The sequence below is a fragment of the Herpailurus yagouaroundi genome, unplaced genomic scaffold (genome assembly GCF_014898765.1).
Source record: "Herpailurus yagouaroundi ecotype Mexico unplaced genomic scaffold, PumYag 213, whole genome shotgun sequence".
Lineage (NCBI taxonomy): Eukaryota > Metazoa > Chordata > Mammalia > Carnivora > Felidae > Herpailurus > Herpailurus yagouaroundi.
In genome coordinates, this window is record NW_024412444.1 from 4,467,583 (window position 1) to 4,492,840 (window position 25,258).

General features: G+C 44.1%; 1 protein-coding gene across 4 annotated transcripts in view; it reads left to right on the top strand.

Moving 5' to 3' along the window:
• Positions 1 to 25,258, top strand: part of ADAMTS9 (ADAM metallopeptidase with thrombospondin type 1 motif 9) — a 163,242-nt gene that overhangs the window by 36,742 nt on the left and 101,242 nt on the right. For all 4 annotated transcript variants that reach the window (XM_040454520.1, XM_040454522.1, XM_040454521.1 and 1 more), the window contains 8 exons: positions 855 to 1,001; positions 2,220 to 2,361; positions 3,578 to 3,682; positions 9,285 to 9,430; positions 17,909 to 18,090; positions 18,192 to 18,328; positions 19,874 to 19,991; positions 20,242 to 20,337. In XM_040454520.1, coding sequence (XP_040310454.1) covers positions 855 to 1,001; positions 2,220 to 2,361; positions 3,578 to 3,682; positions 9,285 to 9,430; positions 17,909 to 18,090; positions 18,192 to 18,328; positions 19,874 to 19,991; positions 20,242 to 20,337 — 1,073 coding nt within the window. The remainder of the gene's footprint in view (positions 1 to 854; positions 1,002 to 2,219; positions 2,362 to 3,577; positions 3,683 to 9,284; positions 9,431 to 17,908; positions 18,091 to 18,191; positions 18,329 to 19,873; positions 19,992 to 20,241; positions 20,338 to 25,258) is intronic.

The following is a 25,258-nucleotide window of genomic DNA, read 5'->3' on the forward strand; positions in this document are numbered from 1 at the left end:
GTGCCCCATTTTCTCTGGCAAAGCCAAGAATGGCAAGTATGTGTTAATGCTGCTGCTGGGTTCCCTCCCAAGCCCCAGAGGACGTTGACACTCCATCATCGCCTTTTCTTGGGTAGAACCTGGATTAGTTTTAGAATCTTTTTGTGCCCAACTTTTTAGGAAGCCAGTACCAATCAATTGGCGTTGGCAGGAAGCATGAAACTATTTGCCATGTCTGCGTTAAGCCAATTGAATTGGCATGTCTCCGGCTTCCACGCCTGCCGCTTTCCTTAATGGGTTTTATTGTGCACGAACTTCACATTCCTTTATAATGATGTACCTATGCGGTTATATCATTCATCAGCCGGACCCAAAAGGAGGGATGCCAAGACCCATAGTGAGCCTCTTATTAGAAAGCTTTTGGCCTCAAGTTTTGACACTTGACTGACTCTTTGTATTCACGATGCTATCATAACTTGGCCAAATTCTTGACTCTATAAATTGGCCTTTAACAGCTTATTAGGAATTCCAACTACTGTTTTCTAGCACCAACTATAGCACGTTCACAGCCTCTGCAATTCCAAAAAATACACTTGACCCAGATCATGGCCCACTGTCCTTTTTTTTGTTTTGTTTTGTTTTGTTTTTTTATACATTAAAGGCCCCTTGTATTAAATTGGGGGAGAATTCTGTTTTATGCTTCACTCTGCCTCGAACCATCCAGTAGGTTTTCTTGTGATCACCAGGATGTAGGTTCTTAGCCACAATGAAGACGTCAGTTAACTTTTTGCTCTTAGATGCATTCTTGTAGCAAGGATGAGAGCTCAACCCTTTGGTGTTTGTTGATGTTCCCATCTTTGTCTCTTTGGCCTTAGGTTCAACATGCCTCACGATGACAACAACAAGTGCAAAGAGGAAGGAGTGAAGAGTCCCCAGCATGTCATGGCTCCCACATTGAACTTCTACACCAACCCCTGGATGTGGTCAAAATGTAGTCGAAAATATATCACTGAGTTTTTAGAGTAAGACTTAAACTTTCTTTTAAGCACGAGCTTCTACTGTCTGGCCTCCATGTAGTGAACTCATTGTGGGAAAGAAAATGTAGAGTCAAGCATTCCTTTTGAGTTGTTATTTTTGTTGACATTCCTGGGAGGAGGTAAAAAAAATACTCTGTGACATCTGTGCAGTTCTATCCTTGCCAGAGTTTTGAAGATTACAGACTGAGCTAAAGAAAAGGTCAGGATCTTAAAGAGAATATGTAAATGTTGCTTCATTCTTGGTAAAGATATGAAATCTGTTCAGGTCTTCGGGGAGGGACCATGATGGTGATTACACGATGAAGGAAGGCCACAAATATTTATGTGGTTGCAACTTAGTAATTTTGGCTTGGAAAGGGGGAGGGTGGTGAGACGACCCCAAAGAGGGTAATGTGGGTGGATGAAAATTACACAGACCTCCATGTTGTTGAATTGAGAACATTCTGTCTCTGTCTCTGTCTCCCTCTCTCTCTCCTTCTTTCCTCTCTTTTCTTGTTTTGTTTTTTAAGCTTCCTGCCAGGCAGTTCAGAGATCCAGTTACATTATACAATATCCCTGTGTCACAGATTTATTGCTGTTCTCTCCCAGATGTACGAAAGGTTAAGTGATTGTCCAAGGTCACTGGGTGTATATTTCTTCAGCCACAGGGAAGAGGGGGCTTATTAATCAGAACTCACCAGGTGTGAATTTTCCAGAAGAGGTGTTTGCAGAAAAGTCAAAGAAGCGGAGGGTTGCTGTTTTTTCTTTTTAACCAGATGATCTGAAGGGTTGCTTACTGTGGTTGTAGGTTGACTCACTCATCTATTCAGCAAACAATTACTAAGACCTGTTGCTATAATGTTTAGAGCCCCATGCGCACATGAAAAAGATAGTTTCTTTGCCCCTATGAAGCTTGCGGTCTATTGGAGACGATAGCAAATAATGATAGGTAATTGCCCCAAAATGTGATAAATGCTAGGAAAACTACATATTTCCTACTGACTATATTGTATGGATAGCCAGCAGATCCACAAACAAGTATATGCCAAAAATAGAACTTCAGCTCCTGGAGTTTAGCCTGGGATATACAGAGTAAAGCACATTTGAAAAATAAACTATCCGTTCTACCTTTAAAAGGCGGGATGGCCTTCACTTGCGTCTGGAGCCTTTGACAGCCACGTCTCATCCACTGCTCTCACCATCTGTGTTTTTCTGCTTTCACAGCACTGGTTATGGTGAGTGTTTGCTTAATGAACCTGAAGCCAGACGCTACCCTCTGCCTCCCCAACTGCCGGGCCTCCTTTACAACGTGAATAAACAATGTGAATTGATTTTTGGACCAGGTTCTCAGGTGTGCCCATATATGGTAAGTGTGTGGGGCCATCTCTGCCCTCATCCCTTGATTCTGGACAGTTTTCTAACACTTTTACATTTCAGTTACTTACTTTGAGAGCGGCAGAGACAGTCCGAGTGGGGGAGGTGCAGAGAGAAGGGGACAGAGAGAATCCCACGCAGGCCCTGTGCCACCAGTGCAGAGCCCAGTGAGGGGCTCGAACTCGCGAAACCACGAGATCATGACCTGAGCCGAAACCACGAGTCGGATGCCTGATGGACTGAGCCACCCAGGTGCCCTGATTGTGGCATTTTTAATTCACAGTTTCCCCCTGGCTTCTTAGTCTAACATCAGCCACTCATGGTAAACTTGAGAAGGGTCCACTGGCTGTTCAGGACAATAGTAATAATAGTGATGTTGGTGATCAAGTAGGAATAGTGCTTGCTGCTGGGTGGTACTTCACCTACACATTCTCATTACCCTGTCATGGCAGCCCAAAAGAGAGATCCCCATTATCATTTTCATTTTTCACGTGGAAAATGAGCTCAGAGAGGAAGGGGTCACAGAGCTGGTGATGGCACAGCTCAGCCCTTTTCTCTCCTTACCTCTTTTCGTCTCCCCTGACTTGTCGGGGTGACCTTTACCACACAGAATCTTCTAGATTCGGCAAAGGCGGTTCATGAGGCAAACCTATTCCCCGGTTTCAGCTTGTCAGGGCCGTGTCCCGTGACCATGTGGGGCTTGAGATCATTTCTGGCAGTAGCTCAAGTGGTGGGTGTGGGATATTTTAATCTCTGCGCTGTGGGCACTTGGACCAATGCTATCCATTGGTTATCAGGGTGCACGTGTGCTTCCATAAGGTACCCCCTTTCCTTCCTGTGGGAGTCTGTTTGGCTGTTTTGGAGGGAGAGACTTCCGAGATAGCATGGTGAATTGGGAAACACAGGGATTCCAGGGAGATAGTAAACATTTTTAGTAAAACTTGTCCATGATTATATTCCTTTCTGCATTACTCATGATGGCAAAGATTCCCCCTTTACACCATCTGAAGTCCTACCAGACGTCGAAATGTGTCTCACGGGCTGCCCTCTAAGCCTTTGGAATATTTTATCATTCATCATGGCAAGGAAAAAAAAACCAATCCCTTTCCAACCCACCCTCTCTCGCCGGCCAAACGTTAGTTGAAAGCAGTCCTTGCCTGGTCCCATAACGTCTAATCGCTGAATTTTTGTTTAACGCAATTGAGCAGATGCAGTGTAGACGGCTCTGGTGCCATAATGTGGACGGAGCGCACAAAGGCTGCCGGACTCAGCACACGCCCTGGGCAGACGGGACAGAGTGTGAGCCTGGAAAGGCAAGTAGCACCCCAGTCCGTTCTTTTGTCTCGGGGCGGCAGAAACGGGCAAAATTGTAGCTGTCAGCTCGGTCGCCGTCGTTTAGAATAGAAGTTGACGCAGTGTGTTTTAGCATGCGTAATACCTTTTGGGGCCAGGAGGTTCAACTTTACATTTGAAAATTGGGAAGACTTACATTACAGTGCAATACTGCTGCAAGACACCGATCCATCATTATTGCCTCAATCTGAAAACCCCCCTTCTCTCATTTTAGCCTCCCTCAAATCCCAATGTGCTTTTCAGTGTATGGGTACATTTAATGCGAGACGGTGTTCCTTTTTCTTTTCTCTCTTTTGCAGGAGGTGGCTGGGGGTGGGGGGGCAATGGAAGGCCGTTTTTAAATTGATGGAGGGTCTTAAAATCAAAGAAACGCAGATATACCGTGAACTTATTTTGTTCACTAGTGGGATACCAGGATTGTCCCAGCCTGTGTTGGTCCCTTAAAGGAGCTGTGAGGTCGCTTGGGATATATCCAAATGCAAATTCTGAATTTGCACTTATTCCCACTTATCTGTTAACGACCAAACAAAATCTGCTACTCGTACAAAAGGCCGGAAATAATGATGCATCCACACCCCTAGGAATATGATCAATGCCACCTTCTGCACTTGCTTTCCACTGCAAGAATAAAAAAGTTAGTGTATCAGTGATACCATCATCATCATCATCACAAAAAAGTTGGCTACAAGAAGTTTTAGATCTGATTTTATCCCTTTGGAAATGGTGTCCTTACGCTCACCAATGCTGCAGTCCTGGGACTATTTTCTGAGTCTCTTGTCATCCTTACATAGATTTTTCCTGTCTTCTCTCTTCTTCCCTCTGTCCACTTTCCTCACTTTGAATATTCTGTTCTTGGCTCATTTCATTTGCCTCTAGTTTCCCTTGTGGAATTAGTAACCCTCAGGATGTGTCTATAGAAGAGGTCCTCAGAAATGACAGACTTGAACTCTCCCTTCCCTGATCTTCTAGATAGGGAATTTAAAAAAGAAGTGACTTGCCCAAGGTCACTCAGCTCATCAGGGCAGTGTCCCCATACACCCAAGCCCCTTCCCACCCTCTTTTCCTCCTCTGCTTTGTCTGAAGCATCTACTATGGTGGCCATACCTCAGGCCCACTGAGCTCCTTTGGTCCCAGTGGTCAAGCAGAAAGACCAGTGGCTTCTTTACTCGTGTTTCAGAGTGGTTGTAAAGTTACACGAGCTGGCGAGTATGAAAGTTATTTGAAAAATTACAAAGTTCAGTACAAAAAATTAAAAATTACAATGAAGCTGATTTTATACCTGACTTACTTGGTGACTCTGTCAGCTCATGTTGTCACTTCTTGATGGCTAAGGACCTCAGCACTTGAGAATACAGCTTTCCCCAATAACAACCTAACCAAAACTATATATGGACGTGGGCATAGTAGCTTTTGCACCTTTCGTGCACTTCGAAAGACATTGCTCTCCTTGGCCAGAGAGAATTCTTCACTTTTTGCAGGACGTTTATCTCAACGTGTTGATGGCTGGAAGATCACAGGTTTGAGTGAGAATATGGTTCTCAGGTTTCTATTGCTCCAGACAGACCATTGATGCAAGTGGTTCCTAGATTGGACCTAGGTGATGCCTTGGTTGGTTGGCTTGAGTTAGAGCCAGCTAACTAGGTTGCTTAAATTGATTCTGTTTGATCCCAGAAAAATCACTGGTGTTATTCCGTGGTGGTCCTTAGTCAATCTGACGTACCCACCTGCTATGTCCATTTCTCATGCATGTTATCGCTGGAAAAACCGTAACAAAGGATTTTCAGTAATAGGATGACGTGGATTGTATTTAGTGATAGTGCCGCGAATGGGCTACCAACGTCAACGTAGCATTGTGGCATCCCAGTCAACCCTGAAACACAAAGGAAGTTGGGAGGACATTTGTCGTATCTTTTTCTGATCTTCTGTTTTCGTAACAGAAGCAGAAGATAAGGGGTTGCAGGGTAATCTTATACCTGAGGGATGGGGAAATTTGGTAGATCTTTCAGAAGTCTTTTTCTCTGTATGCTTATGTTTAGCAAGAGCAAAAGACTTCAAGGCATTCCAGAGGGCAGGCTCAGAACACTCTCAGAGAAGCAACTATGCGGAGAACACGATAGGTAGCTGTTGGTTCTGTTTTAGAAAAAGTATCCAAGTCTAGCAGCTTTTATTAAAGATGCGGGCACGTGTGTGTTTATTTCCCTGAAGAGCCTTTATGCATTTTGCATATGCCCAAGATGGTGGAATTGTTGGCGTAGAAATCCTTGGTGTTCTTTTTTCCTCCATTTTGTTTTGTTTTCTTAGAATTAGCAGTAAAACCATATGCCTTTTCTCCAGCCGATTCGGACTCCCTTTGCGGTGGGGTTAATTTCTTGTTTCTTTCTCTTCTTTCTGCCCTGCTCCCTCAGCAGTGATCTGTCTTGAGCTGCTGACACGATGTTATTTTGATGAATGACTCTAATTGTCTTTATTTTCTCCATTCTCTTGTTAAGTCCATTCACGTTTCATTTTAACCCTTTTTGTGAGTCTGAGGTATGAAACTCTGGTTTTAAGTCTCCTTGGGACAAAAAACCTACCTCTTCCAACCTCTCAAAAAAGATGCATTTATATAAACTATCGTTTAAATGGTCCTGGATACCTTTAAAAAAGGCTGACTATATTTTGGCTTGGATTCCACCAGCTGCTTAGCACTTTGTTATGAAGTAATGGCTCTTCCACTATGTAATTATTTGTCGAATTTTCCTGGTGAAATAGAGTCTCTTGGGACGTATCTGCCAAACAGCTCTGATTTCCAGGCACTTCTCCTATTCTTGTTGTTGTTGTTGTTGTTGTTGTTGTTGTTGTTGTTGTTGTTTTCAATAAGCTCCGTACCCAATGTGGGATTTGAACTCAAGACCCCTGAGATCAAGAGTCACATGCTCTTTGGATTGAGCCAGCCAGGTGCCCCACTTCTCCTGTTACTCTAAGGTTCTTCTTCTCCTTTCCTTCCTGCGCATTAGTGATCACATCAGTAAGGAATATTTGATTTGCAGATCAGTTTTTAATTGTAAGTATAGGAATTTCTCATTATTTTGTAGAGTTTGTAAAACGTGTTTTTAGCAGCTGGCCTTGAGGGCTGGATTTGAGAGTCATCAGCTCTGACCCCATCTGTATATTAATTAAGATTTTGTTTAGGTCAGATCCAGTTACAGTAATGTAAGCAAATTGGCTCTTTTTTCTGACACATAACAAAAAAATTAGTCCTGAACTAGACAGGTTATAGAACTGTTGTGGCAGCTCCACAAATCATCAGGCAGAGACGTAGGTTCCTAACGTCTTCCTGTTCTGCTCTCATATGCAAATGAATTTCCTCCTCAAGATCACAGAATGGCTGCAGCGACTCCAGCCATCAAGTGGGTGTTCCAGGCAGAATGAAGCCAAGGGGCAGGGGACAAAGGGGCAGAAAGACCTTCCCAGGAATGTCACCCAATGAAGTCTGCTGACTTCTCTGATCTGTGCAAGAATCTGCGGAAATACAGATTCTTTTACCAAGGATATAGGAGAGAATGGATATTGGGTAGGCAGGTTGGGGTCTCGGCCTCACTTAACTATGTCATTAATCTTGCCTTTTTACAATTTTTTTTCTCTATTTAATGTCAAAAATTATTTCCATTTGCTCGCCATCGGGAAGGCAGCATATGTGTCACAGCTAAGAGTTGTATAAATGTTTGTCATTATCTTACTAACTTTATTTAGTCAGGTCCCCTGACTTACATAGCTGTGTACTGGGTGCTTTAGATACACTGTCTCTAGTGTTATACTCACGACAACTTTGCAGGTTGGTGTCCGTTTTCAGCTGTGGAAACAGAGTCAGGGACTCACCTAGGGTCTCAGAGTGAGTTTGTGGCAGAGCCCCCGCTCATCACGAGACCATTGGCCTTCCAAGCTTTGTCTTTCTAAGACCTGCACCGTCCGGCATGGCAGTCAGTAGCCGCACATGGTAATGAGCCCTTCACATGTCAGTCCTAACCTGAGATGTGCTTAAGAGAAGACATACAGCAGGTGTTGAAGACCGAGTATGAGAAAAAGAGTGCAAAAAACCAAATTGTGCATTGATCGCACACAGAAGTAATACTATTCAGATACTTGGAGCTAAGTAAAAACATATTAAAATTCAGTTTTCTTTTTACTTGCTTTAAGGTGGCTTCTAGATATTAAAAACCTTTTCTTAAGTGTGTGGCTTCTGGTACATTCTCATTGGATGGTGGTGCTCTAGACCAAGCTACTACCTCCCTCCTTTATTCGTATGTGTGTACGTTGCAATAAACGTTCACGACCGTTGTGGAGACAAATCCAAAATGATTTCGGGAAGTGCCATTGCCCCTCTTTCTCCACCCGCCTTTCTCGGGTCCAGGGTTGCCCAGAGTTCTCTGCACAATGTTTTAAGCCTCTGCCTCACAGCCCAGGGAAAGGGAGCCATCCTCAGATGCTCTAAGAGAATAATTACGAGGGAGAAGGCGCTGCAAAGTAGAGAGAGCCTAAGTGCACCCTTTGAGTCATTGTTGGCTGAGCCTTCTGTGTGGCCGCCCCGTTCAGTCTGGGACCTTCCCCTGCATCTTATTTGTCGTCCATTTTCCCAGCACGCTCCCCCCTCCACCCCACCCCCGGCCCCGGCCTCGGTGGGCTTCTGCCTCTGCCTCTGCCCTCCCTGCAGATAAATCACGGCAGCCAGCCACCACCAGCTTCACTTCAGAGATCTGAGCAAGCTGCGGGGCATCACCCTCCTGCCGCCACTGCAGCCAGCGCTTTGTCCGCTGCTCCGTGACCTCGCTTTGTGTCAGGGCCTCACACCCCAACAATGGCAGAGGGTTGAAATGGGCTTCTCGAATCCCTTGTCCTGCTGAGGAGTTTTATTCTGTTTGGTTTTGTTTTAAGCATCATGGCCTTCTTCCTGCTGCAGGCCGGAGAATCTGAAACCATTAGTAACAAAAAAAGCAATAAAGTTTAGGGCTCTCTGGAATATGTCCATTTTGCTCTAGTCTCATCCTGTGTGCTTTGGTGGAGGGAGTTTATAGGAATCCTCTAACGTGCTTTTTTCTTTTCTCTGCCACTTAATTAAAATTGGCTTTTCGAATCTGCGGGGAGCAATAAAACATATTTTACCAGGCTCACAGCATCTTTGAGCCTTCTTAATGGACATTTGCTCTGCAAATCCAGTAACTCACTTTGGCCCCGTCTGCAGCCAGTCTGCCCGCTTCCTCTCCTCACTTTTCCAAATAGACTAATTGAGCGCTTTGAGCCTGGCCACTGGAGTTACCCTGAGAGCCTGGAACCAACCACTCATTGGTTAGTTTTATTCAAGCAAGTGGTAAATGAAGACATGGCCTAAAATCAATAGGGATGAGATTAAAATCCCTACAGTTTTCATTATTCATGTAGATGATGAAATGGCAGCATTTCAAACTAGCGTGTGGCGGGAGAGGTGGGGTGGGGGGGATGAAGTATGCCATATAATCAAAAGGACAGTGGGTCCTATCACGTCTCCAGCACCGAGCTCTCCCTCACTGTTCCCCTTATTAAACACAGCACTGCAAGTTTGGATTTTGTGTTCCCAAAGAAATGGAAGTCCCTGTGACTGATGGATCCTGGGGAAGTTGGAGTCACTTTGGAACCTGCTCAAGAACGTGTGGAGGGGGCATCAAAACTGCCATTCGTGAGTGCAACAGACCAGAGTAAGTCCTAGAACTCCTTGCTGTCATTATTGGGATGGCCCGACGGGAGCCCTCCGGAAGGGAATCGTTCGGCTGGAAGCAGATGGAAAACTCTTTCCCTGGTAGAGAGTAAGTGCCTTTCTAGGGCTGCTTAGACTGGTGGTATCCAATCAGTTTATTCCCGGGCATTGTCTTCTGTAGCATTAGTTTCTCCCACCATCCTCCATTAAGACTTCGGTCTACCCCAGTAGATGCTTTTTGTGTTGGTTGGTCTCTTTCACAGTTTGACAGTCAGGCATATCTCCCTGCCTCCAGAGCTTGGTATAGGTGGCCAATGAAGGGAAACAGGTTTTCCTGAGGAAATGAAGAAACTGGACATTTCCATCTAGATTGTAGGTAACTTGTACCCTTTCCTGTTAGCTACTGAGATGTTGGACAGGGCACAAGGAGCCCCATCGTGATAGCAGACTCTAAGGGACTGAGAACCTCAAGTCAGGAATTACTTTTAGAATCAAGTTAGTTGTTTTACGGGGAAGACACCTAAAGCCCATCCTACAACTAGACAGTATACAGCCTGGGAGTATCCTGCCTTTCAGGATAATTCTCCTTATGTGACCAGCCTAGCCTTGTAGCACATGTTCAAATGAAGTTGATTTTTTTTTTCCCCCGGCATCTAGCCCAGGAGGCGTGCGTATTTATAAGTAGATTTTAAAAAATCAGATTTTGATGATAAGGAATGACATCAAATTTTGTGTGACTCCAAGATGTATCGAATCTGAAGGACTAGGAGCTAATACATCACGTTATTGCCATCAAACCTGTATAGGCTAGGGGGCCAAGAAGTCTTCGTAGACTAGTAACAGTTTTTAGATGTATGCACCGATAACCATATTTAAGAACCAGCTGTTTTGGGATTAGGTAAAGTGATTTCATCCGGTAGTATTCATTTCTTTTTCACAGACTGTGTTGGGGTAGCCAACTGAATTGTAGACAGAAGCACACAGGTACAACAGTGACGTGGGTGCCGTATATTAGGGTAGCGTAGCACGATGAGTATATTAATGTATGTATATACTGGGATGGTATGATAGGGTTGTATAAGAAGGTGGTAGAAACCACGTACAGGTGCTCCTCAGACTTAGCTGGTTGTTCACAGGTAGGAAAGGGGCCTCGTGTTGGCAAAGCTTCCAGTTTTCTCATAAGAAAATTCTGAATCGGGGCGCCTGGGTGGCTCAGTCGGTTGAGCATCCAGCTTCGGCTCAGGTCATGATCTCGCAGTCTGTGAGTTCGAGCCCCGCGTCGGGCTCTGTGCTGACGGCTCGGAGCCTGGAGCCTGCTTCCGATTCTGTGTCTCCTTCTGTCCCTCTCTGCCCCTTCCCTGCTCATGCTCTGTCTCTCTCTCTCTCTCCCTCAAAATAAATAAACATTAAAAAAAATTTTTTTAAAAAAGGAAAATCTGAATTGTGTTCACCAGTAAAGAACGTACCTTTAGGCCACTGTTGCCAGCCGTGGCCTAATAAATACTCATTCGTGCAAATCACAAATGACAATCCATTTGTTTCCCTTTATTTTTGTCCACAGTCCAACCTTTATTTCATGTCCATGTGATATTAGCCTCTGTAAAGACAACTAAAGAGCTCTAGGACACAGACTATAGTGTGTAGCTATGGGTATAAAGAGTAAACAGTAGATGATCAATAGAGTCTATAGTTTCTGTTAGTTATTTAAGTAATAGCTTAAACCTAGTACATGCTTTCAAAAAATTCAGACACAGAACGATATGAAATAAAAAAAATCTGTCATCATCATTCCTCCCTCCCACCTACTCCCCGCAAGAAATCACCGGGGAAAAATGATTTGACGTGCATCACTTTGGACTTTTAAAAAAGATTTGTCATGTAATATGTATTATATGAAATAAGTATTCTGTAGATATAAAATAAGGATCATATTATATATAGTGTTCCACTACTTGCTTCTTTCAAGTCAATTACAAATCTTAGCTGTTGGTATTATTGAAGCTTTAGAATAAAGCATTTGAAGCTAATAGCAAATATGACACATTTTTTAAAAAAAATTAAGAACTATGCAGTAGCTACGTGGAGCCACATTATTACCATCTTAGTGAGCTGTTATTGTCGTGAGGATATGACTGTTGCCAACAGTAGGCATTTTTGAAATGGTGACTCAAGAATACGTCGTTGAAAAGAAGTGTTTGGTCTTTTTTTTTTTTTTTTTAAAGTCTTCGAGCAATTCTAGAGGTAATGTAGAAAGTGGAGAGAGATAAATCACTTCATAATTGGAACGAGCCAGACAAAGAAAATCACCCAGCGTAAAGATCTCAGCAGGAAAGGGTCTCGAGCCTCCAAGTGAAGCAAAGATCCGTGCATTCACAAGTTAGGGGCTGATCATTAAAGACTTCAATTAGAGGTCCTTGTCCTTGCTGTTTGCTATGGGAGGTTTTAAAAGAATACAATCCCCCCAGTTGACTGTCAGCCCTGACACCATTTCATGAAAGCGCTTCCAAGTTATTTGCACTTTGGGATGTCCCTGTGAATTGAGGAAGGAGTCTGCCTCCGAAAACTTTGAGGAAGTCAGTTTGACAGGAGAAAGGGACACAGAACAGGGAAAATCAGATCCAAATCTCAGTTTGAAAGCTCGTGCAGAGAAACTCACAGAGCAGATGGTTCATTATGCAGGAATCAGTAGTAGTTGCTTCTGACTCTCAAGGCGTTTGAGGGAAGTGGTGCCCCTGGAGCTGGCAACCTGCCTCTTCCCGGGTTGAGGAGCCCTTTGAATATAATGTAGAGCCCCATTTTTAGTCCAAGGTATGTCTCTATTAAGACCCTGAGTTGTTTTTATTTATTTTTTTTCACAGTATTCATGCAATTCAAGAATGTATTTAACATCCATACTTTGCGCTGTATTTTTAGGGTTGTTTCCCTTGAAAGCGTAAAAGTTACAAAAGAGAAATAGCCTTGTCCTATACATGGGATAATGGCATACTCGTGAACAAGCTGTAGAAACCAGATGCTTTCTCATTTTGGTCAAAAGGTGTTTGGTCCTGCTGATTTGCCATCATGAGAATAGGGCCCTAATATTTTGTCTTTAAATGTTTTATTTATTTTTTAATCCCATCTTTGACCCATGCCCTGTAGATAAGAGCTTATGTTCTGATTTGTAAACACAGTCCCAGTTTATGTCTGTCGTCCAGGAGAAGTTATTCATAGCTACCCTTTACATTCTCTGAGTGTCCTGAATTGAACAATTAACTACATGATCGCCCAATCATAGCTGTAAGAAACATGTAATACAGTGAAACCTAAAATCATAACTGCCAAAAGCATAACTTAGGGTACCAAAACAAAGCCACCGTTGGAACTAGAAGTCGCATTTATCAGGCCGTTGGGCCCTACACTTGTTATTTCGTGCTCTGAATTGACTCTGAGCTTCCTAGTAGCTAGAAAAAAAAATGTATACAGTTTTTACAGTCCATCAAAAAAAAAAAAAAATTGTCCCAGTTCTTTGGGAAAGAACTGGTGCTTCCCTTCCCTCTTCTGGTGCTTCTGTTTTGCTTTTAAGTTAGGAGGTAAGTTAAATTAAAAACTAAGAAACTCATACGTGTGAGGAAAAGATTGTGAACTAGATATTTTCCCATTTAGGCTTTCACCATAGTAACTGCTTATGAAATCTGGCATACGAGCAAGGTAATAGATGTCTATTTCATCTAAGGAAATGAATCGCTCATTTGGCTGGAAAGAGTTGCAGCAACGTTTTTTTTTTTTTTTTCTTCAGGCACTGAGTTGGGTGAGCGTATTTCAAAATTCAAGAATTAGTTGCTGTGGGAAAGCTATTAACTAATGAATGAATAAAGATATCCAGGCCTTTAGACTGTTCTATTCGGAAGGATCATTAATGATTGCAAGTATAGCTCTCTGGCCCATCCCATCTAATCCCTGAATAGCCTTTCAGCATCCACTGCAGTTGTCCATTAGACCTCTTCCCAAAACCCTCCCAGCATAGGAAACACACTACCTTCTGGGGCTGCCTGTCGAATCGTTAGAAATTCCTTCCCTGTGCTAACCCTAATCTGCCTGCTGCAATTCATTTTAAGTGTTCACAGAAGCCGAGATTTCTGTTCAAACCCATTTGACAACCAAAATTTAGCTTCCCTGGAGGGGGGAACACACGTGTGGTGATCTTTGCAAAAATTCCTTCATAGCTTTGGCCGTGCAGTATCATGAATTTTCTTTGTATATGAATAGGCATGGTTGTGTACTATGTGCCTGAAAGAAAGATTCAGCTCAGCTGTGCTGAATATAGTTACTTTCATAGTAATTAACCTAGCAGTTTCATTAAGTCCTTTCCATCTGTATTTGACCTGCAATGTTTTAAAGGATCTTAATAGCAGGAAAATGTGGTTAATATTATTTTTTTTTAATTAATTAATTTTTTTAACATTTTTATTTATTTTTGAGAGACAGAGAGAGACAGAGCATGATTGGGGGAGGGGCAGAGAGAGAAGGGGAGACACAGAATCTGAAGCAGGCTCCAGGCTCTGAGCTGTCAGCACAGAGCCCAACGTGGGGCTCGAACCCACAAACCGTGAGCTCATGACCTGAGCTGAAGTCGGAGGCTCAACCGACCGAGCCACCCAGGCGCCCCGTGGTTAATACTATTTCTTAAAGCTGCATTTCCTCTAATTTTTATTATTTGTCTACATAGAAAAAAAAAATACTCCCATCCAGCGAAATTATTAAATTACAGCATGAATTTTTTCCATGCTGAAAGGTAAGTTAGGTTGGCTACCGCCTTCCCCGTTATAGTCATTGCAAATCAGGCAGAGGTACTCTGGGATAAGAGAAAAGGCACATGTTCTGAGAGGGCAAATTTAAGTTTGTTGATAAAATATAATCTGTCTTTACATAAAAAATAGCAGAGTCACAGAATGAGTCTTGATATGGAAAGAGGCCTGTCTCAAGAGAGGAAGCCGAGGAAAGACACCAGATCATGAGCTTTGAATCCGGGAGACCTGCGTTGGTCCGTCGACCAGCAGGTCTCACCTGATGGACATGTCACCTTGCCAGGTTACCTAACACTTCTGAAACAATTTCAAACAAGCCTTCAGGAGCAAGGCTGCCACTACCTGCCTCACAGCACGGCTGGACACGGTCACAGAAAGTGGCATGGTGCCTTGCACGCAAGAGTGGCTCACGGGTGGGCAGACCTTTACCGTAAAGGAACGTGTTTGCCACAAAACACTCAGTAAGTGTTTCAGACTTGAGGATCAGAGCGTCTGTGACCCAGCTATTCAACCTTGCTGATACAGTGAGAGACAGACATCCGTGACATGTGAAGGGTTGAGTGTGGCTACACGCCAATTAAACCTTATTTATGGATATTACTCTTTGAATTTCATCTAACTCTTATGTGTCTCAAAATATGTTTTATATTTTCTTAAATTTTTATTTTTTATTCATTTAATCAAATTTTTTCATGTTTATTTTTGAGAGAGAGAGAGAGAGAGAGCAGGGGAGGGGCAGGGACAGGAAGACCCAGAATCCAAAACAGGCTCCAGGCTCTGAGCTGTGAGCACAGAGCCTGGTGTGGGGCTCAAACCCACAAACGGTGAGATCACGACCTGAGCCGAAGTCAGAACCTTAACCGACTGAGCCACCTAAGCACCCTTTTCCTTAATTTTTTAAAATAGAAAAGCCATTCTTATCTCACAGCCAGGGAAGGACAGGAAGTGGACAGGATTTGGTCCACAGGCTGTGGTTGGCAGGCTCTTGTAATAGCTAAACATTTACAGTGTGGCAGGCCTTGTTCAAGTGCTTTGAATGTATTAACCCAGCTGACCCTCGCGTACCCTGATGAAGTAGATACTAGGATCATCTCCCCTTTACAGATAGGGAAACTGATCCTTCAAAAGATTAAGCAACTTGCCCAAGACTGCACCATTATTAAGAGGCAGGCCTGGGATTCAAACCCTCTGTTTTCACAGTCCCCACCTATGACCCTCAGCAACACTGCCTCTCCCATGGAGTGTTTTCTGTGTGTTGTTTTTTCAAAAGGTCATTTATAAAAGTAAGTCTGTTTGCCACTCGATAGTGGTCAAAAGCAAACGTCCCTTTCCTCTGATGGGAAACTACCTGTAAGTATTTATTATTCACAGCCCAAAAAACTGCTACATGTGGGCCGTTTCTGGGGTGCATTAAGACTTGTTGTATAAGAGAGCCAAAAGAAAAGAACCAACTTTTGAATATTTAATTTCAAAAAGAAAAATGAGCTACTGTCAGGCGATAAATAAACGATTAATCCTGCATAGTTAGTGGGCCTTTTAAGAAGATTCCGCAAAGATCGTTTCAATCTGAGGAAAAATTGCAAGAGGTCTTACATGTAGCACATTTAAAATGCGTTTCCCCTGAACAGGTATATGGGCCTGATCTGTTACTCATGTATCATCTGTGATATTGTGTGCATGGGACTAGGGCGTCTTGGTACTTAGAGAAGAGCTGGGAATTCAGGAAGCCAAGGCTCTATCTCTGAATGGCACCAAAAAAGGAAGGAAAAAAAAAAAGTCTTGACCATCGTTCCTGGATAATGTAGCAGAAAGAGCACAGAGAAGAACCCAGGGAATTTAGAATTCTAGTCCTATCTCTTCTCTTTTTTTATCTGTGTGATCATGACAAAGTACTTGACTTCTCTGAACTTCCTGTTGCTCGATATAAAAATACTGCCTCTGCCTTACCCTTGGGCAAGATAGGAGTGTATTTTAGGGAGTCAAGTGCACAATGGAGCTAGAAAGCATATGGGCTTAATTGTGTTTCACGGAGAAACAATGAGATGCAGTTATTGTTGGGTTAGGTGCCATGTTGTATCCTTAGATACAGTTTTCTTTGTGATAAATAACTGAATATTTATCCACCTCCTTACTAAGCTTCCCAGATTCTGAACTTTCCATGGCAGGTGTACAATATCATCTCTGTTCTATATGCAGGATGGAGCTCAGAGAGGCCAGGTAGTGCCCACAAAGGTGTCCAGTGTGTGGCTGCAAAGCCCATGCTCCTCCCTTAGTCTCCGCATGTTTGATACAGGGAGCGCGTTGCAACAGTATCATGGCGGGTGCCCTTCCTGACGCTTGGTGCTCTGCAGGAGCACTGAGTCCTGCCTTTCACGCTGCACACCGTGTCTTAGCGCAGATTCAGTACTCAAAGTGCACGGTTAGATCAGATTAGGTTGGGGGTGCTGACATATTAGCACAGTAGCTAACATTTTCAGCATCTACTATTTGTGCTCATTTTAGACAAGGGGGCAACTGATACTCCGGGGCTGAGAACTTCAGAACTTCATCTAAAGTCATGCCCCGAGGGTAGGGTCGGGACTGGAACCCAGCTCTAGCTCCAGAGCCTTACCTGTTCTGTTGGACCGGCTCTTGTTGTATAAATGGGCACGGATGTCTTTCCCATTCACCCAGGTCGCAGCTTAACAAAACAAAACAAAAACCCCTTTGTATGCTCCAAATTGCCCTGAAAGATTCATTTTAAAGAAGAAAAGTGGACAACTTCCTTTCCGTTTCAGAGATGTCTGTAGAGTAGCTGCGAAATCCGACCTGCTCCAGCCCTGGGTGGGCGAGCCCAACTTCCTACGATTCTCTGATCTTCCCGTTTCCATGATGAACTTGGCAAGCTGTGGACTGCTAGGAGAAACGTTGTATAATTTAGTCATTGGGTCACATCTGGAAAATACATGTACATTTGAATTTCATCTAATTCGGGCTTGCATGTCGAGATGAAATTTACACTCTGGTGCTGTGCAAGGCACCCTCCGTGCTCTCGTCACACAAAAGTTAATGAAACCAGTCCGCTCTTCCTGCTCTTCCTATTAAGTTAGTCACAATATGGGGATGTTCCTTTTACTCCGTCTCACTTGTAAGACAAAACAAAGAAAAACAATGGTTGTGAGGGTGGAGAGAAGGAGGGAGGGAGGGAGGGAGAGAATGAATGTAAGTAGAATAGCACAGGTTTTAGGCTGGTCTCCTGTGAGACTGTCATGTTACAAAAAGTAGACAGGGAGCATTCCAATGACTCCTCTGGGCCTTTTACCTTCCACATTTTGAAAACCAAAGGACTGCATTTTCAGGAGAGAGAGGACAGATTATTGCCCAACAGATCCCAGGCTTTGTATTTCAAACTTGAAGTTACGTGCTCTAACGTTTCATCTTCAGCACTGCCTCACTCAATAACCCCTTCCCGTTTTTATAGATGGAGGGGCTGAGGCGTCTGGACTCAGAAGCTAAGCTAAGTGACTTGCCCAAGGTCATACACTTCATGGTAATGAAAGCAGAATGCACATGCAGATTTCAGAGCCTCAGTCCTTTCCTCTGTCATCAGCCCCTTTTCGACACGCTTCCCTGGGAGACAGGAAGCCACGGATGAGAGAGCGATGTGGGGAGAAATCCCTGGCAATCCAGCGCGTGTGTTCTTCCCCTTTCCCCAGGCCCAAAAATGGTGGGAAGTACTGTGTAGGACGTAGGATGAAGTTTAAGTCCTGCAACACAGAGCCATGTCTCAAGCAGAAGCGAGACTTCCGAGATGAACAGTGTGCTCAGTTTGACGGGAAGCATTTCAACATCAACGGTCTGCTTCCCACTGTGCGTTGGGTCCCTAAGTACAGTGGAAGTAAGTGCAACCGGGGGGGGGGGGGGGTGCCGTGGTTGGTCGGCAGGCCGGCCGGGGGTCCAGGTCCGAAACTCACATTGCGTCATGTGTTTCCTCTCTAGTTTTGATGAAGGACCGTTGCAAGTTGTTCTGCAGGGTGGCAGGTAACACGGCCTACTACCAGCTTCGAGACAGAGTGATAGATGGGACGCCCTGTGGCCAAGACACCAGCGATATCTGTGTCCAAGGCCTCTGCCGGGTGAGTCCCACATCGCGTTTCCTTCACTGTGTTGTCTTGCTGCTAAGCCGTGATTTGTGGCTTCCTCGAGAGACCAGCGGCGAATGTCTGTGCGCTGTCTCCAGGGAAGTGGTTTTCCGAGCGTGTTTCCCAGGGCAGCATCAGCATTGGCATTGCTTGATTGTGATGCCGAAGTTCGAGAACCGGCGTCCTGCATTTTTCCGCCACTCTCAACCTCTGTGAGGATCTGCGCGAAACCTCCCCGTGAAAATTTATTACAATAATTTGTACACACACACCTTCCTTTACTGTAACCTCAGGGCTAACCCTTAACCATTTGGTTAAGGTTAAACCAAATGCTTCCCACACAGCGAGTTTTCTAGACTGAATAGCTCTGTTCCAGAAAGACTTCGTAAGGAATCAGGCTTCAGCCAGGCCTCCGTCAGATTTCTCATTCTGATTTCAAACACCATTGCTTCTACCTGAGACCTACCTGTTTGTTACTCTTGGATGGGACACGGAGAAACTTCTGGAAGATCGTGAAGCATGAGTGCAGTGATTCCTAGAGGGCTTGATACCATTTCACTGTTCTTACCAGTCAGAAAACATTCTTAGCGTCACCAGGCTTTGAGATAATTTATTTGTTCCTTGCGTGTGGTCCAGGAAAATGGGAATTCTAGTCAGTCAGGTCTGATGCAATGACCCTGAGAGCTTCACCCATTTCCCAACTCAGAACTGCACAGTCCATGTTTGCTTGTCAGTCCGTTTGTAGTAAAACACTGAGCTTCTCCTCAGAGGCATTTTTTTTTTTTAAATGTTTAGTTTTGAAAAAGAGAGAGACCTGAGCAGAGGAGGGGCAGAGAGAGAGGGAGACACAGAGTCTGAAGCAGGCTCCAGGGTCTGAGCTGTCAGCACAAAGCCTCACGTGGGGCTCGAACTCCCGAACCATGAGATCATGACCGGAGCCGAAGTCACTTGCTTTAACTGACTGAGCCACCCAGGCGCCCTGAGATAGCAGATCTTTAATTGGATACAGTCACCCCCGTCAGCATTCCTATGTCTTCATTCTTGAGCGGTTTTTCTCATTTATTCCACTTATTTGTAGACAGACTTCTCAAACTTTATTTATTTTTTTAATGTTTTATTTTTAACTAACCTCTCCACCCAGTGTGGAGCTCGTACCTGCAACCCTTAGGTCAAGGGTCAAGTACTCTACCGACTGAGCCAGCCAGGTGCCCCTGTACTTCTCAAACTTTAATCTGTAGATGAAGCACCTAAGTGTCTTCCAGCATGTCAGAATTCCACCCAGTGGATCTGGGTGGAGCCCAAGGTAATATATTACTAACAGCGTCAGAGATGCCCATGGCTGCCGGTCCAAGGACCACATTTTCCACACCAGGGCTAAAGACAATTTGAGTTCTCAGCCGTTGCAACTTTAAAGGGACGTTCTTGTCATTTTTGGAATGCGTCATTCGAACAAACATGCCCCCTGCCGTTTCATAATGTTTTATGATTTGTATAATTTTATAATACTTACCATTAATTTCAAACGTTTCTTCTTAAAAGCAAGCTGGATGCGACCACGTTTTAAACTCAAAAGCCCGGAGAGATAAATGTGGAGTTTGTGGTGGTGATAATTCTTCGTGCAAAACAGTGGCAGGAACATTTAACACAGTGCATTATGGTAAGAACCTGTCCCTAAGAACCGTGAGAGGGAAAATAGTCACAGTTTAAAAATTGTTAACCGCATGTAGTATGTAAAAGTATTCATGTCAGGCGTAAAGTCAGTCTTGTTAGGGTACTTTAGCTGTCCGGCTAGAAGACACTCAAGAGTGAGAATTGTATTACACCCCTGGGTGGCCCACCTTTTATTCCATACCTAGAGAAAGTGACTTGTGCTGTGGAATACTGAGTTTTGGCTAAATTCTTTGCAGGTTACAATACTGTGGTCCGAATTCCAGCCGGTGCTACCAATATCGACGTGCGGCAGCACAGTTTCTCAGGGAAATCAGAGGATGATAACTACTTGGGTAAGATGGCCTGTCCCCTGCCATGGGCGGGAATTCTGGTTCTCTGGAGCCGTTGGCAGGTGCTCCCTCCTTCCGCCTTCAGCGCCCAGAGAGCTTTCAGATGTTGTGTGTTTTCATACAAGAAGTTGATCTTGAAATTCCTTATTTTGTTTCTCCCTCATGTGTATACCCTCGAAGTATGGGATGAAGAGTCGTGTAGTTACCCTAGTCAATATCAGGGCTTTATTCTGGATCGCAGTAAATAGGAAGGCCCTACATCAGATTTTGAAAGCGCTTACCTTGTAAGTTCAGCGTAAAAATTTAAAGGTACCACTTCCCCTAATTTTTGTGGTGTCAGCTCTAACCAGTTATAGACCACTGGTGTGGACCTATTTGACATTTCGTTACGCCCTGTTATTCCAAAAGGTTCTAGAGTGGTACATTTTTCTCATGTCATGACTAGAATGGCCCGCCTTGTTCCTTTATAGATTCTTCATCCTTCTCTCATGTCCAGGCACATGACTAATTCATGTCTGTGCCTTCTGTTTAAACCACAACGCGCCAACAACCCTGTGTTCATTTCAACAGTTTGCTCAGCCCAATCCCACGTCAACTTGTCCTTCTGTAAACCGCTGTGATTATGAAATTCTCCCAACCACTTTTAATTAAGAGAAGGACAAGGGGAGTGAGGTCATGACTGAAGGGATTCAGCTGGTCACCTTGCACAACCAGACTCCTCCAAGCCACGGAAGGCAGCGTGGCTTGCCCTCTGATCTAGAAGAAATCACAGCAGTCTGGCTGGGCAGTCACGTTTTACAAAAAATGAATGGACTTGTTCTCTTACAATGTCCAGGCAGAAACTCTATTTAATCTATCTGAATTCAGCCTCTGTAGAGGCTTTCTCCACACATTTGGGCATCATGAGCTAGTCAGTGAGTATTTGTTGAATCAAATTAGAATCCCTATCTGTATTTTGGAATATCTACATGAAATCCTTCTTAAGTAGACAATGATCCTTTGGCCACGCATGCTAATCCAGTATGATATGCATACACAACTTCATCATAGTATTTTCTGCAGTGTATATTCATTCATTCATTCATTCATTCATTCCCTTATTTAATATGTGCCAGGCACTCTTCTGGGTACAATAAGCCAAAATAAAAGAATAAGTAAGTAAAAATCACTGTCTCCTTGGAGCTTTTTAGTGAGAGAAGAGAGACAATAAGCAATAACTTAACAGATAAGCAAACTGTATACTGTTAGAAGGTGGGAAGTGCTATTAGAAAATAGAACAACAGAAGGGAAATTGGGATACTGAGGATGAGTTGGGAACAATGGAGCTGAAATGTTTGCATTGTAGCAGGAGAAAACAGGTTGATTGGGGGAAGAGCATTCCAGGCAGAGGGAACAGCCAGTGCAAAATCCTTGAAATGGGAGCATGTCTAGATTGCTCCGAGAATAGAGGGAGGCCTGTGGGGCTGTAGCTGCAGCACAGAGGAGAGTTCTAGATGAGGCTAACCATGTACCAGGACTAGATAATATAGGGCCATATAACCATTGAAAGGACTTGCTGATACTCTGGGAGACATGGGGAGCTAGTGAAGGTTGGGAGCTGAGGAATAACTTGATATAATCACATTTGTGTTTTCAGAGGAGCACTTAGGCTGGAAGAAGGGCACAGAGTAAATGCAAAGAAGACTGGTTGAGAATTATTGCAGTAGTCCAAGAGAGAGATGCTAGTGGTTTGGTCCCCATTAGGAGCACTGGAGGTGACAGTACCTGGTTGAAATCTGGATATTTTCTGAAGGCAGAATCATCATGATTTGTTGGTAGATTGAATATGGTATATGAGAGAGAAAAAGAAGTCAGGGTGATGCCAGGATTTCTACCTGAGCAGCTGAGAAGACAGAATTGCCATGAGCTGAGATGAGACAATTTGTTTGTTATTTATCCATATGACCAGTAGGGTCTTAAGGTCAGAGGCTGTGTCTTTATATCTTTAGTCCTTGATGTAAAGACGATACATATACATGCTAAGTAAATGATTGTTCAGTTGTTAGATGGTCAATGCTCATGCTTTTTAAAAAATTTTTTTTAAATGCTTATTTATTTTTGAGAGAGACAGAGACAGAACGTGAGCGGGGGAGGGGCAGAGAGAGAAGGAGACACAGAACCTGAAGCAGGCTCCAGGCTTGGAGCTGTCAGCACAGACCTGACACGGGGCTCGAACTCACAAGCTGTGAGATCATGACCTGAGCCGAAGTTGGCCCCCCAACCGACTGAGCCACCCAGGCGCCCCAAATCATGCTGTCTTTACTGGGTGTTTCCTATGTGCTTAACGGGGGGTTGAGATTATCATGTAAATATACAGAATCATCCCTTCTTTTAAAGACCACGGAGTGTCACTTGGAATCATTCACTCAGTAACCGCGTCAACTTTTTCCCACCCTAGATATCCAAATGAATGGTGACTTTATAAAACAATTAACAAAGTTCTTGGGGATGCTTTTCAATTTACCTTTGGGGGGAATCCACATTTCTCATTTCAGCACCGAGCAAAATAGGTCAAGCGTTTTTGTTTTTGTTTTTGTTTTTGTTTTTGTTTTTGTTTTTGTTTTTGTTTTTCGTGCCCTGCGTTATAAACTTGAACATGTGGCTGCTATGGCCCTGGTACTTCCTAATTAAATCCTGCAGCATCGCGTGCAACCTCCTTTATTAATTCATTTCCTGAAAGCCAAAAGCCATGTTGACCTGCTTCTTTCTTTTCCTTGAAAAGGAGAATTCTTCTTCTCTCTTCTTTCCCTTCTTGGAAAGATCTTCCAAGTAGTAGCCTTAGTTCAATTGAACTTCATGAACCAGGCCAGGCACCTGAACTGGGGAGGCCTTCCTGATAACCTTGTATTCCTCATTGGAGGTTTCTTAATCTCCTTGTAAAGAATGAAAGCAAAATTCACGAAGATTTGTCATCTGGGACATGCAGGCTGAGGCATTCGTGGCTCTTTAGTGGAATATTGTGGTAAAGTCACCTGTTGACCAAAGAACTTTCTGGAAGCAAATGAGAAGTATGCAGGCGTAGATGGCCAGTCACAGTTCACTGAGTGTGAAAGTCAAGACCTCAGGGCCTTTGAACATTGCAGTGGCTTCTTAACAAGTGAGGAAGAACATGATGTCGTCCAATCTGAGGTGTGTACAAATTTACGCTCGGCCCGAAGGAAGGTAGAGCAAATGCTCCAAGAAGGTTTTAAAACCCACAGCTGTTTTCATTGCTGAGGTATCTTCATCCTTCTCCCTCACATTTTTTTAAAGGCCAGTCAAGCCACGCTCTTTCCGCATGCGTTGGTGAGGGAGCCGTTTCCAGGGGAGAGGGCCTTTGTAGCAACCTAGCTCTGATGGGTGAAATGGGGGGGAAACCAACCCAGGAAATTAGCTCCCCTAATCGCATTAGTGGAAGGTTGGGCCGGAGACTGTTGTTTGCAGGAAGCTATTTGTTTCACAAGGTACCGAAGCAGAAAGTCTCCCTGTCAAAGGTCATCCTTTCACACAGCCTGCTCCCTCCGGTTGGGTTGGAGCCAAGCTGCACCCAGTGCCACCATGTTCGAGTTTCTTTAGGAGAAAAAGGGGCCATTGCCACGATACGTGTTGTCTCCAGTTCACTTAGCTCTTGATTAATTATGGCAACGGGAAGACAGGAATCAATTCAGTTGGAGATAAAGCACGAAGTTCAGTTCACCTGACGACTCCTATCTCTTTCCCTCCTCACCATCTACCGGGAGAAGGAGCACGCAGGGAAGGGGAACATGGCCCGAGTTGGCACGAGCTGGAGAGGAAGGCAGGAGACTTTGGGGAGGAGCCCCAGAATGGACCTGCGGTAGACGGTTGCTCTTTGAGTACGACCAAAACTGGATTATCGCTTAATTTACAGAACAGGCCTTGTGACATCTCATTTCCCCCGTTCTGGTGAAACATCAGCTGGGTAGCCAGCAGGCGACTTCCCTTGAAAGGACTGGGTGATTTTGCTGGCAGCACGTCCTGCCATCACCGTGTAAATGACCCACATTAGGAGGCAGCCTCGGGATGTCTGGGGGACCACGGAAACAACCTCGCCTCCAATCAGTGACCCATTGCAACTCCTGCGTCTTGCATGGCCGGTGGATGTCACGTTGCAGGAGCTGCAGGGGAGACAAGGCTGTCAGAGGTTTACACTGACAGGGAAACGGTCATTTGCCTGGAAGCACTCTGTTCTCCTTGCCATAAATGTCAGGTCCGATCCATCACTCCTTCTTTTCAACGTCACTGATTGAGCACCTACTATGGGCCAGGACCTTTCCTGGGGTTATAAAAGTGCATTGTTCCATGGTCATTTGACTGGCAAAAACAATGACTTAAATTTTTTCAAATCTGTGGCTCCCCATATTTGATTTCAACTTGTATGTTAGAGAAAGCATGCATGAATTCATTCACTCATTTAACAGACGTTCATTGACCTCGTCGTTAGAAAATTTTAGTGGTTCACAGGCTCTGGAGACAGACTTCCCATGATTAGAAATCACCTTCCCTTGGGAAGGTATTTTAATAATATTTATGTCATGCTTTTCCCATCCCTAAATTAGGCATCCGTAAAGATATGGTAAGAAGACAGCGCATATGAAGGCATCCTGATCGGACAGCAGCTGCAGCCAGTGTACACTATCTTGTTTAATGTTTGTAACAATCCAGTAAGAAACCCATTAAACAGAGGAAGAAGTTGAGGCTTAGAGAGGTTATGTAACTTACCCAAGGTCACATAAACTTCTCAGAAGGTGGAAAGAGTTGGAATCGTTACTGGTCTGACTTCAGACCCTACACCCTTAATCCACTTCATTTTCCTACCTCAGTGTAGAAAAACGTATGGCTGACTTAGGGATATGAATGGAAATTGAGGTTTATTGTTGGCAGTGAA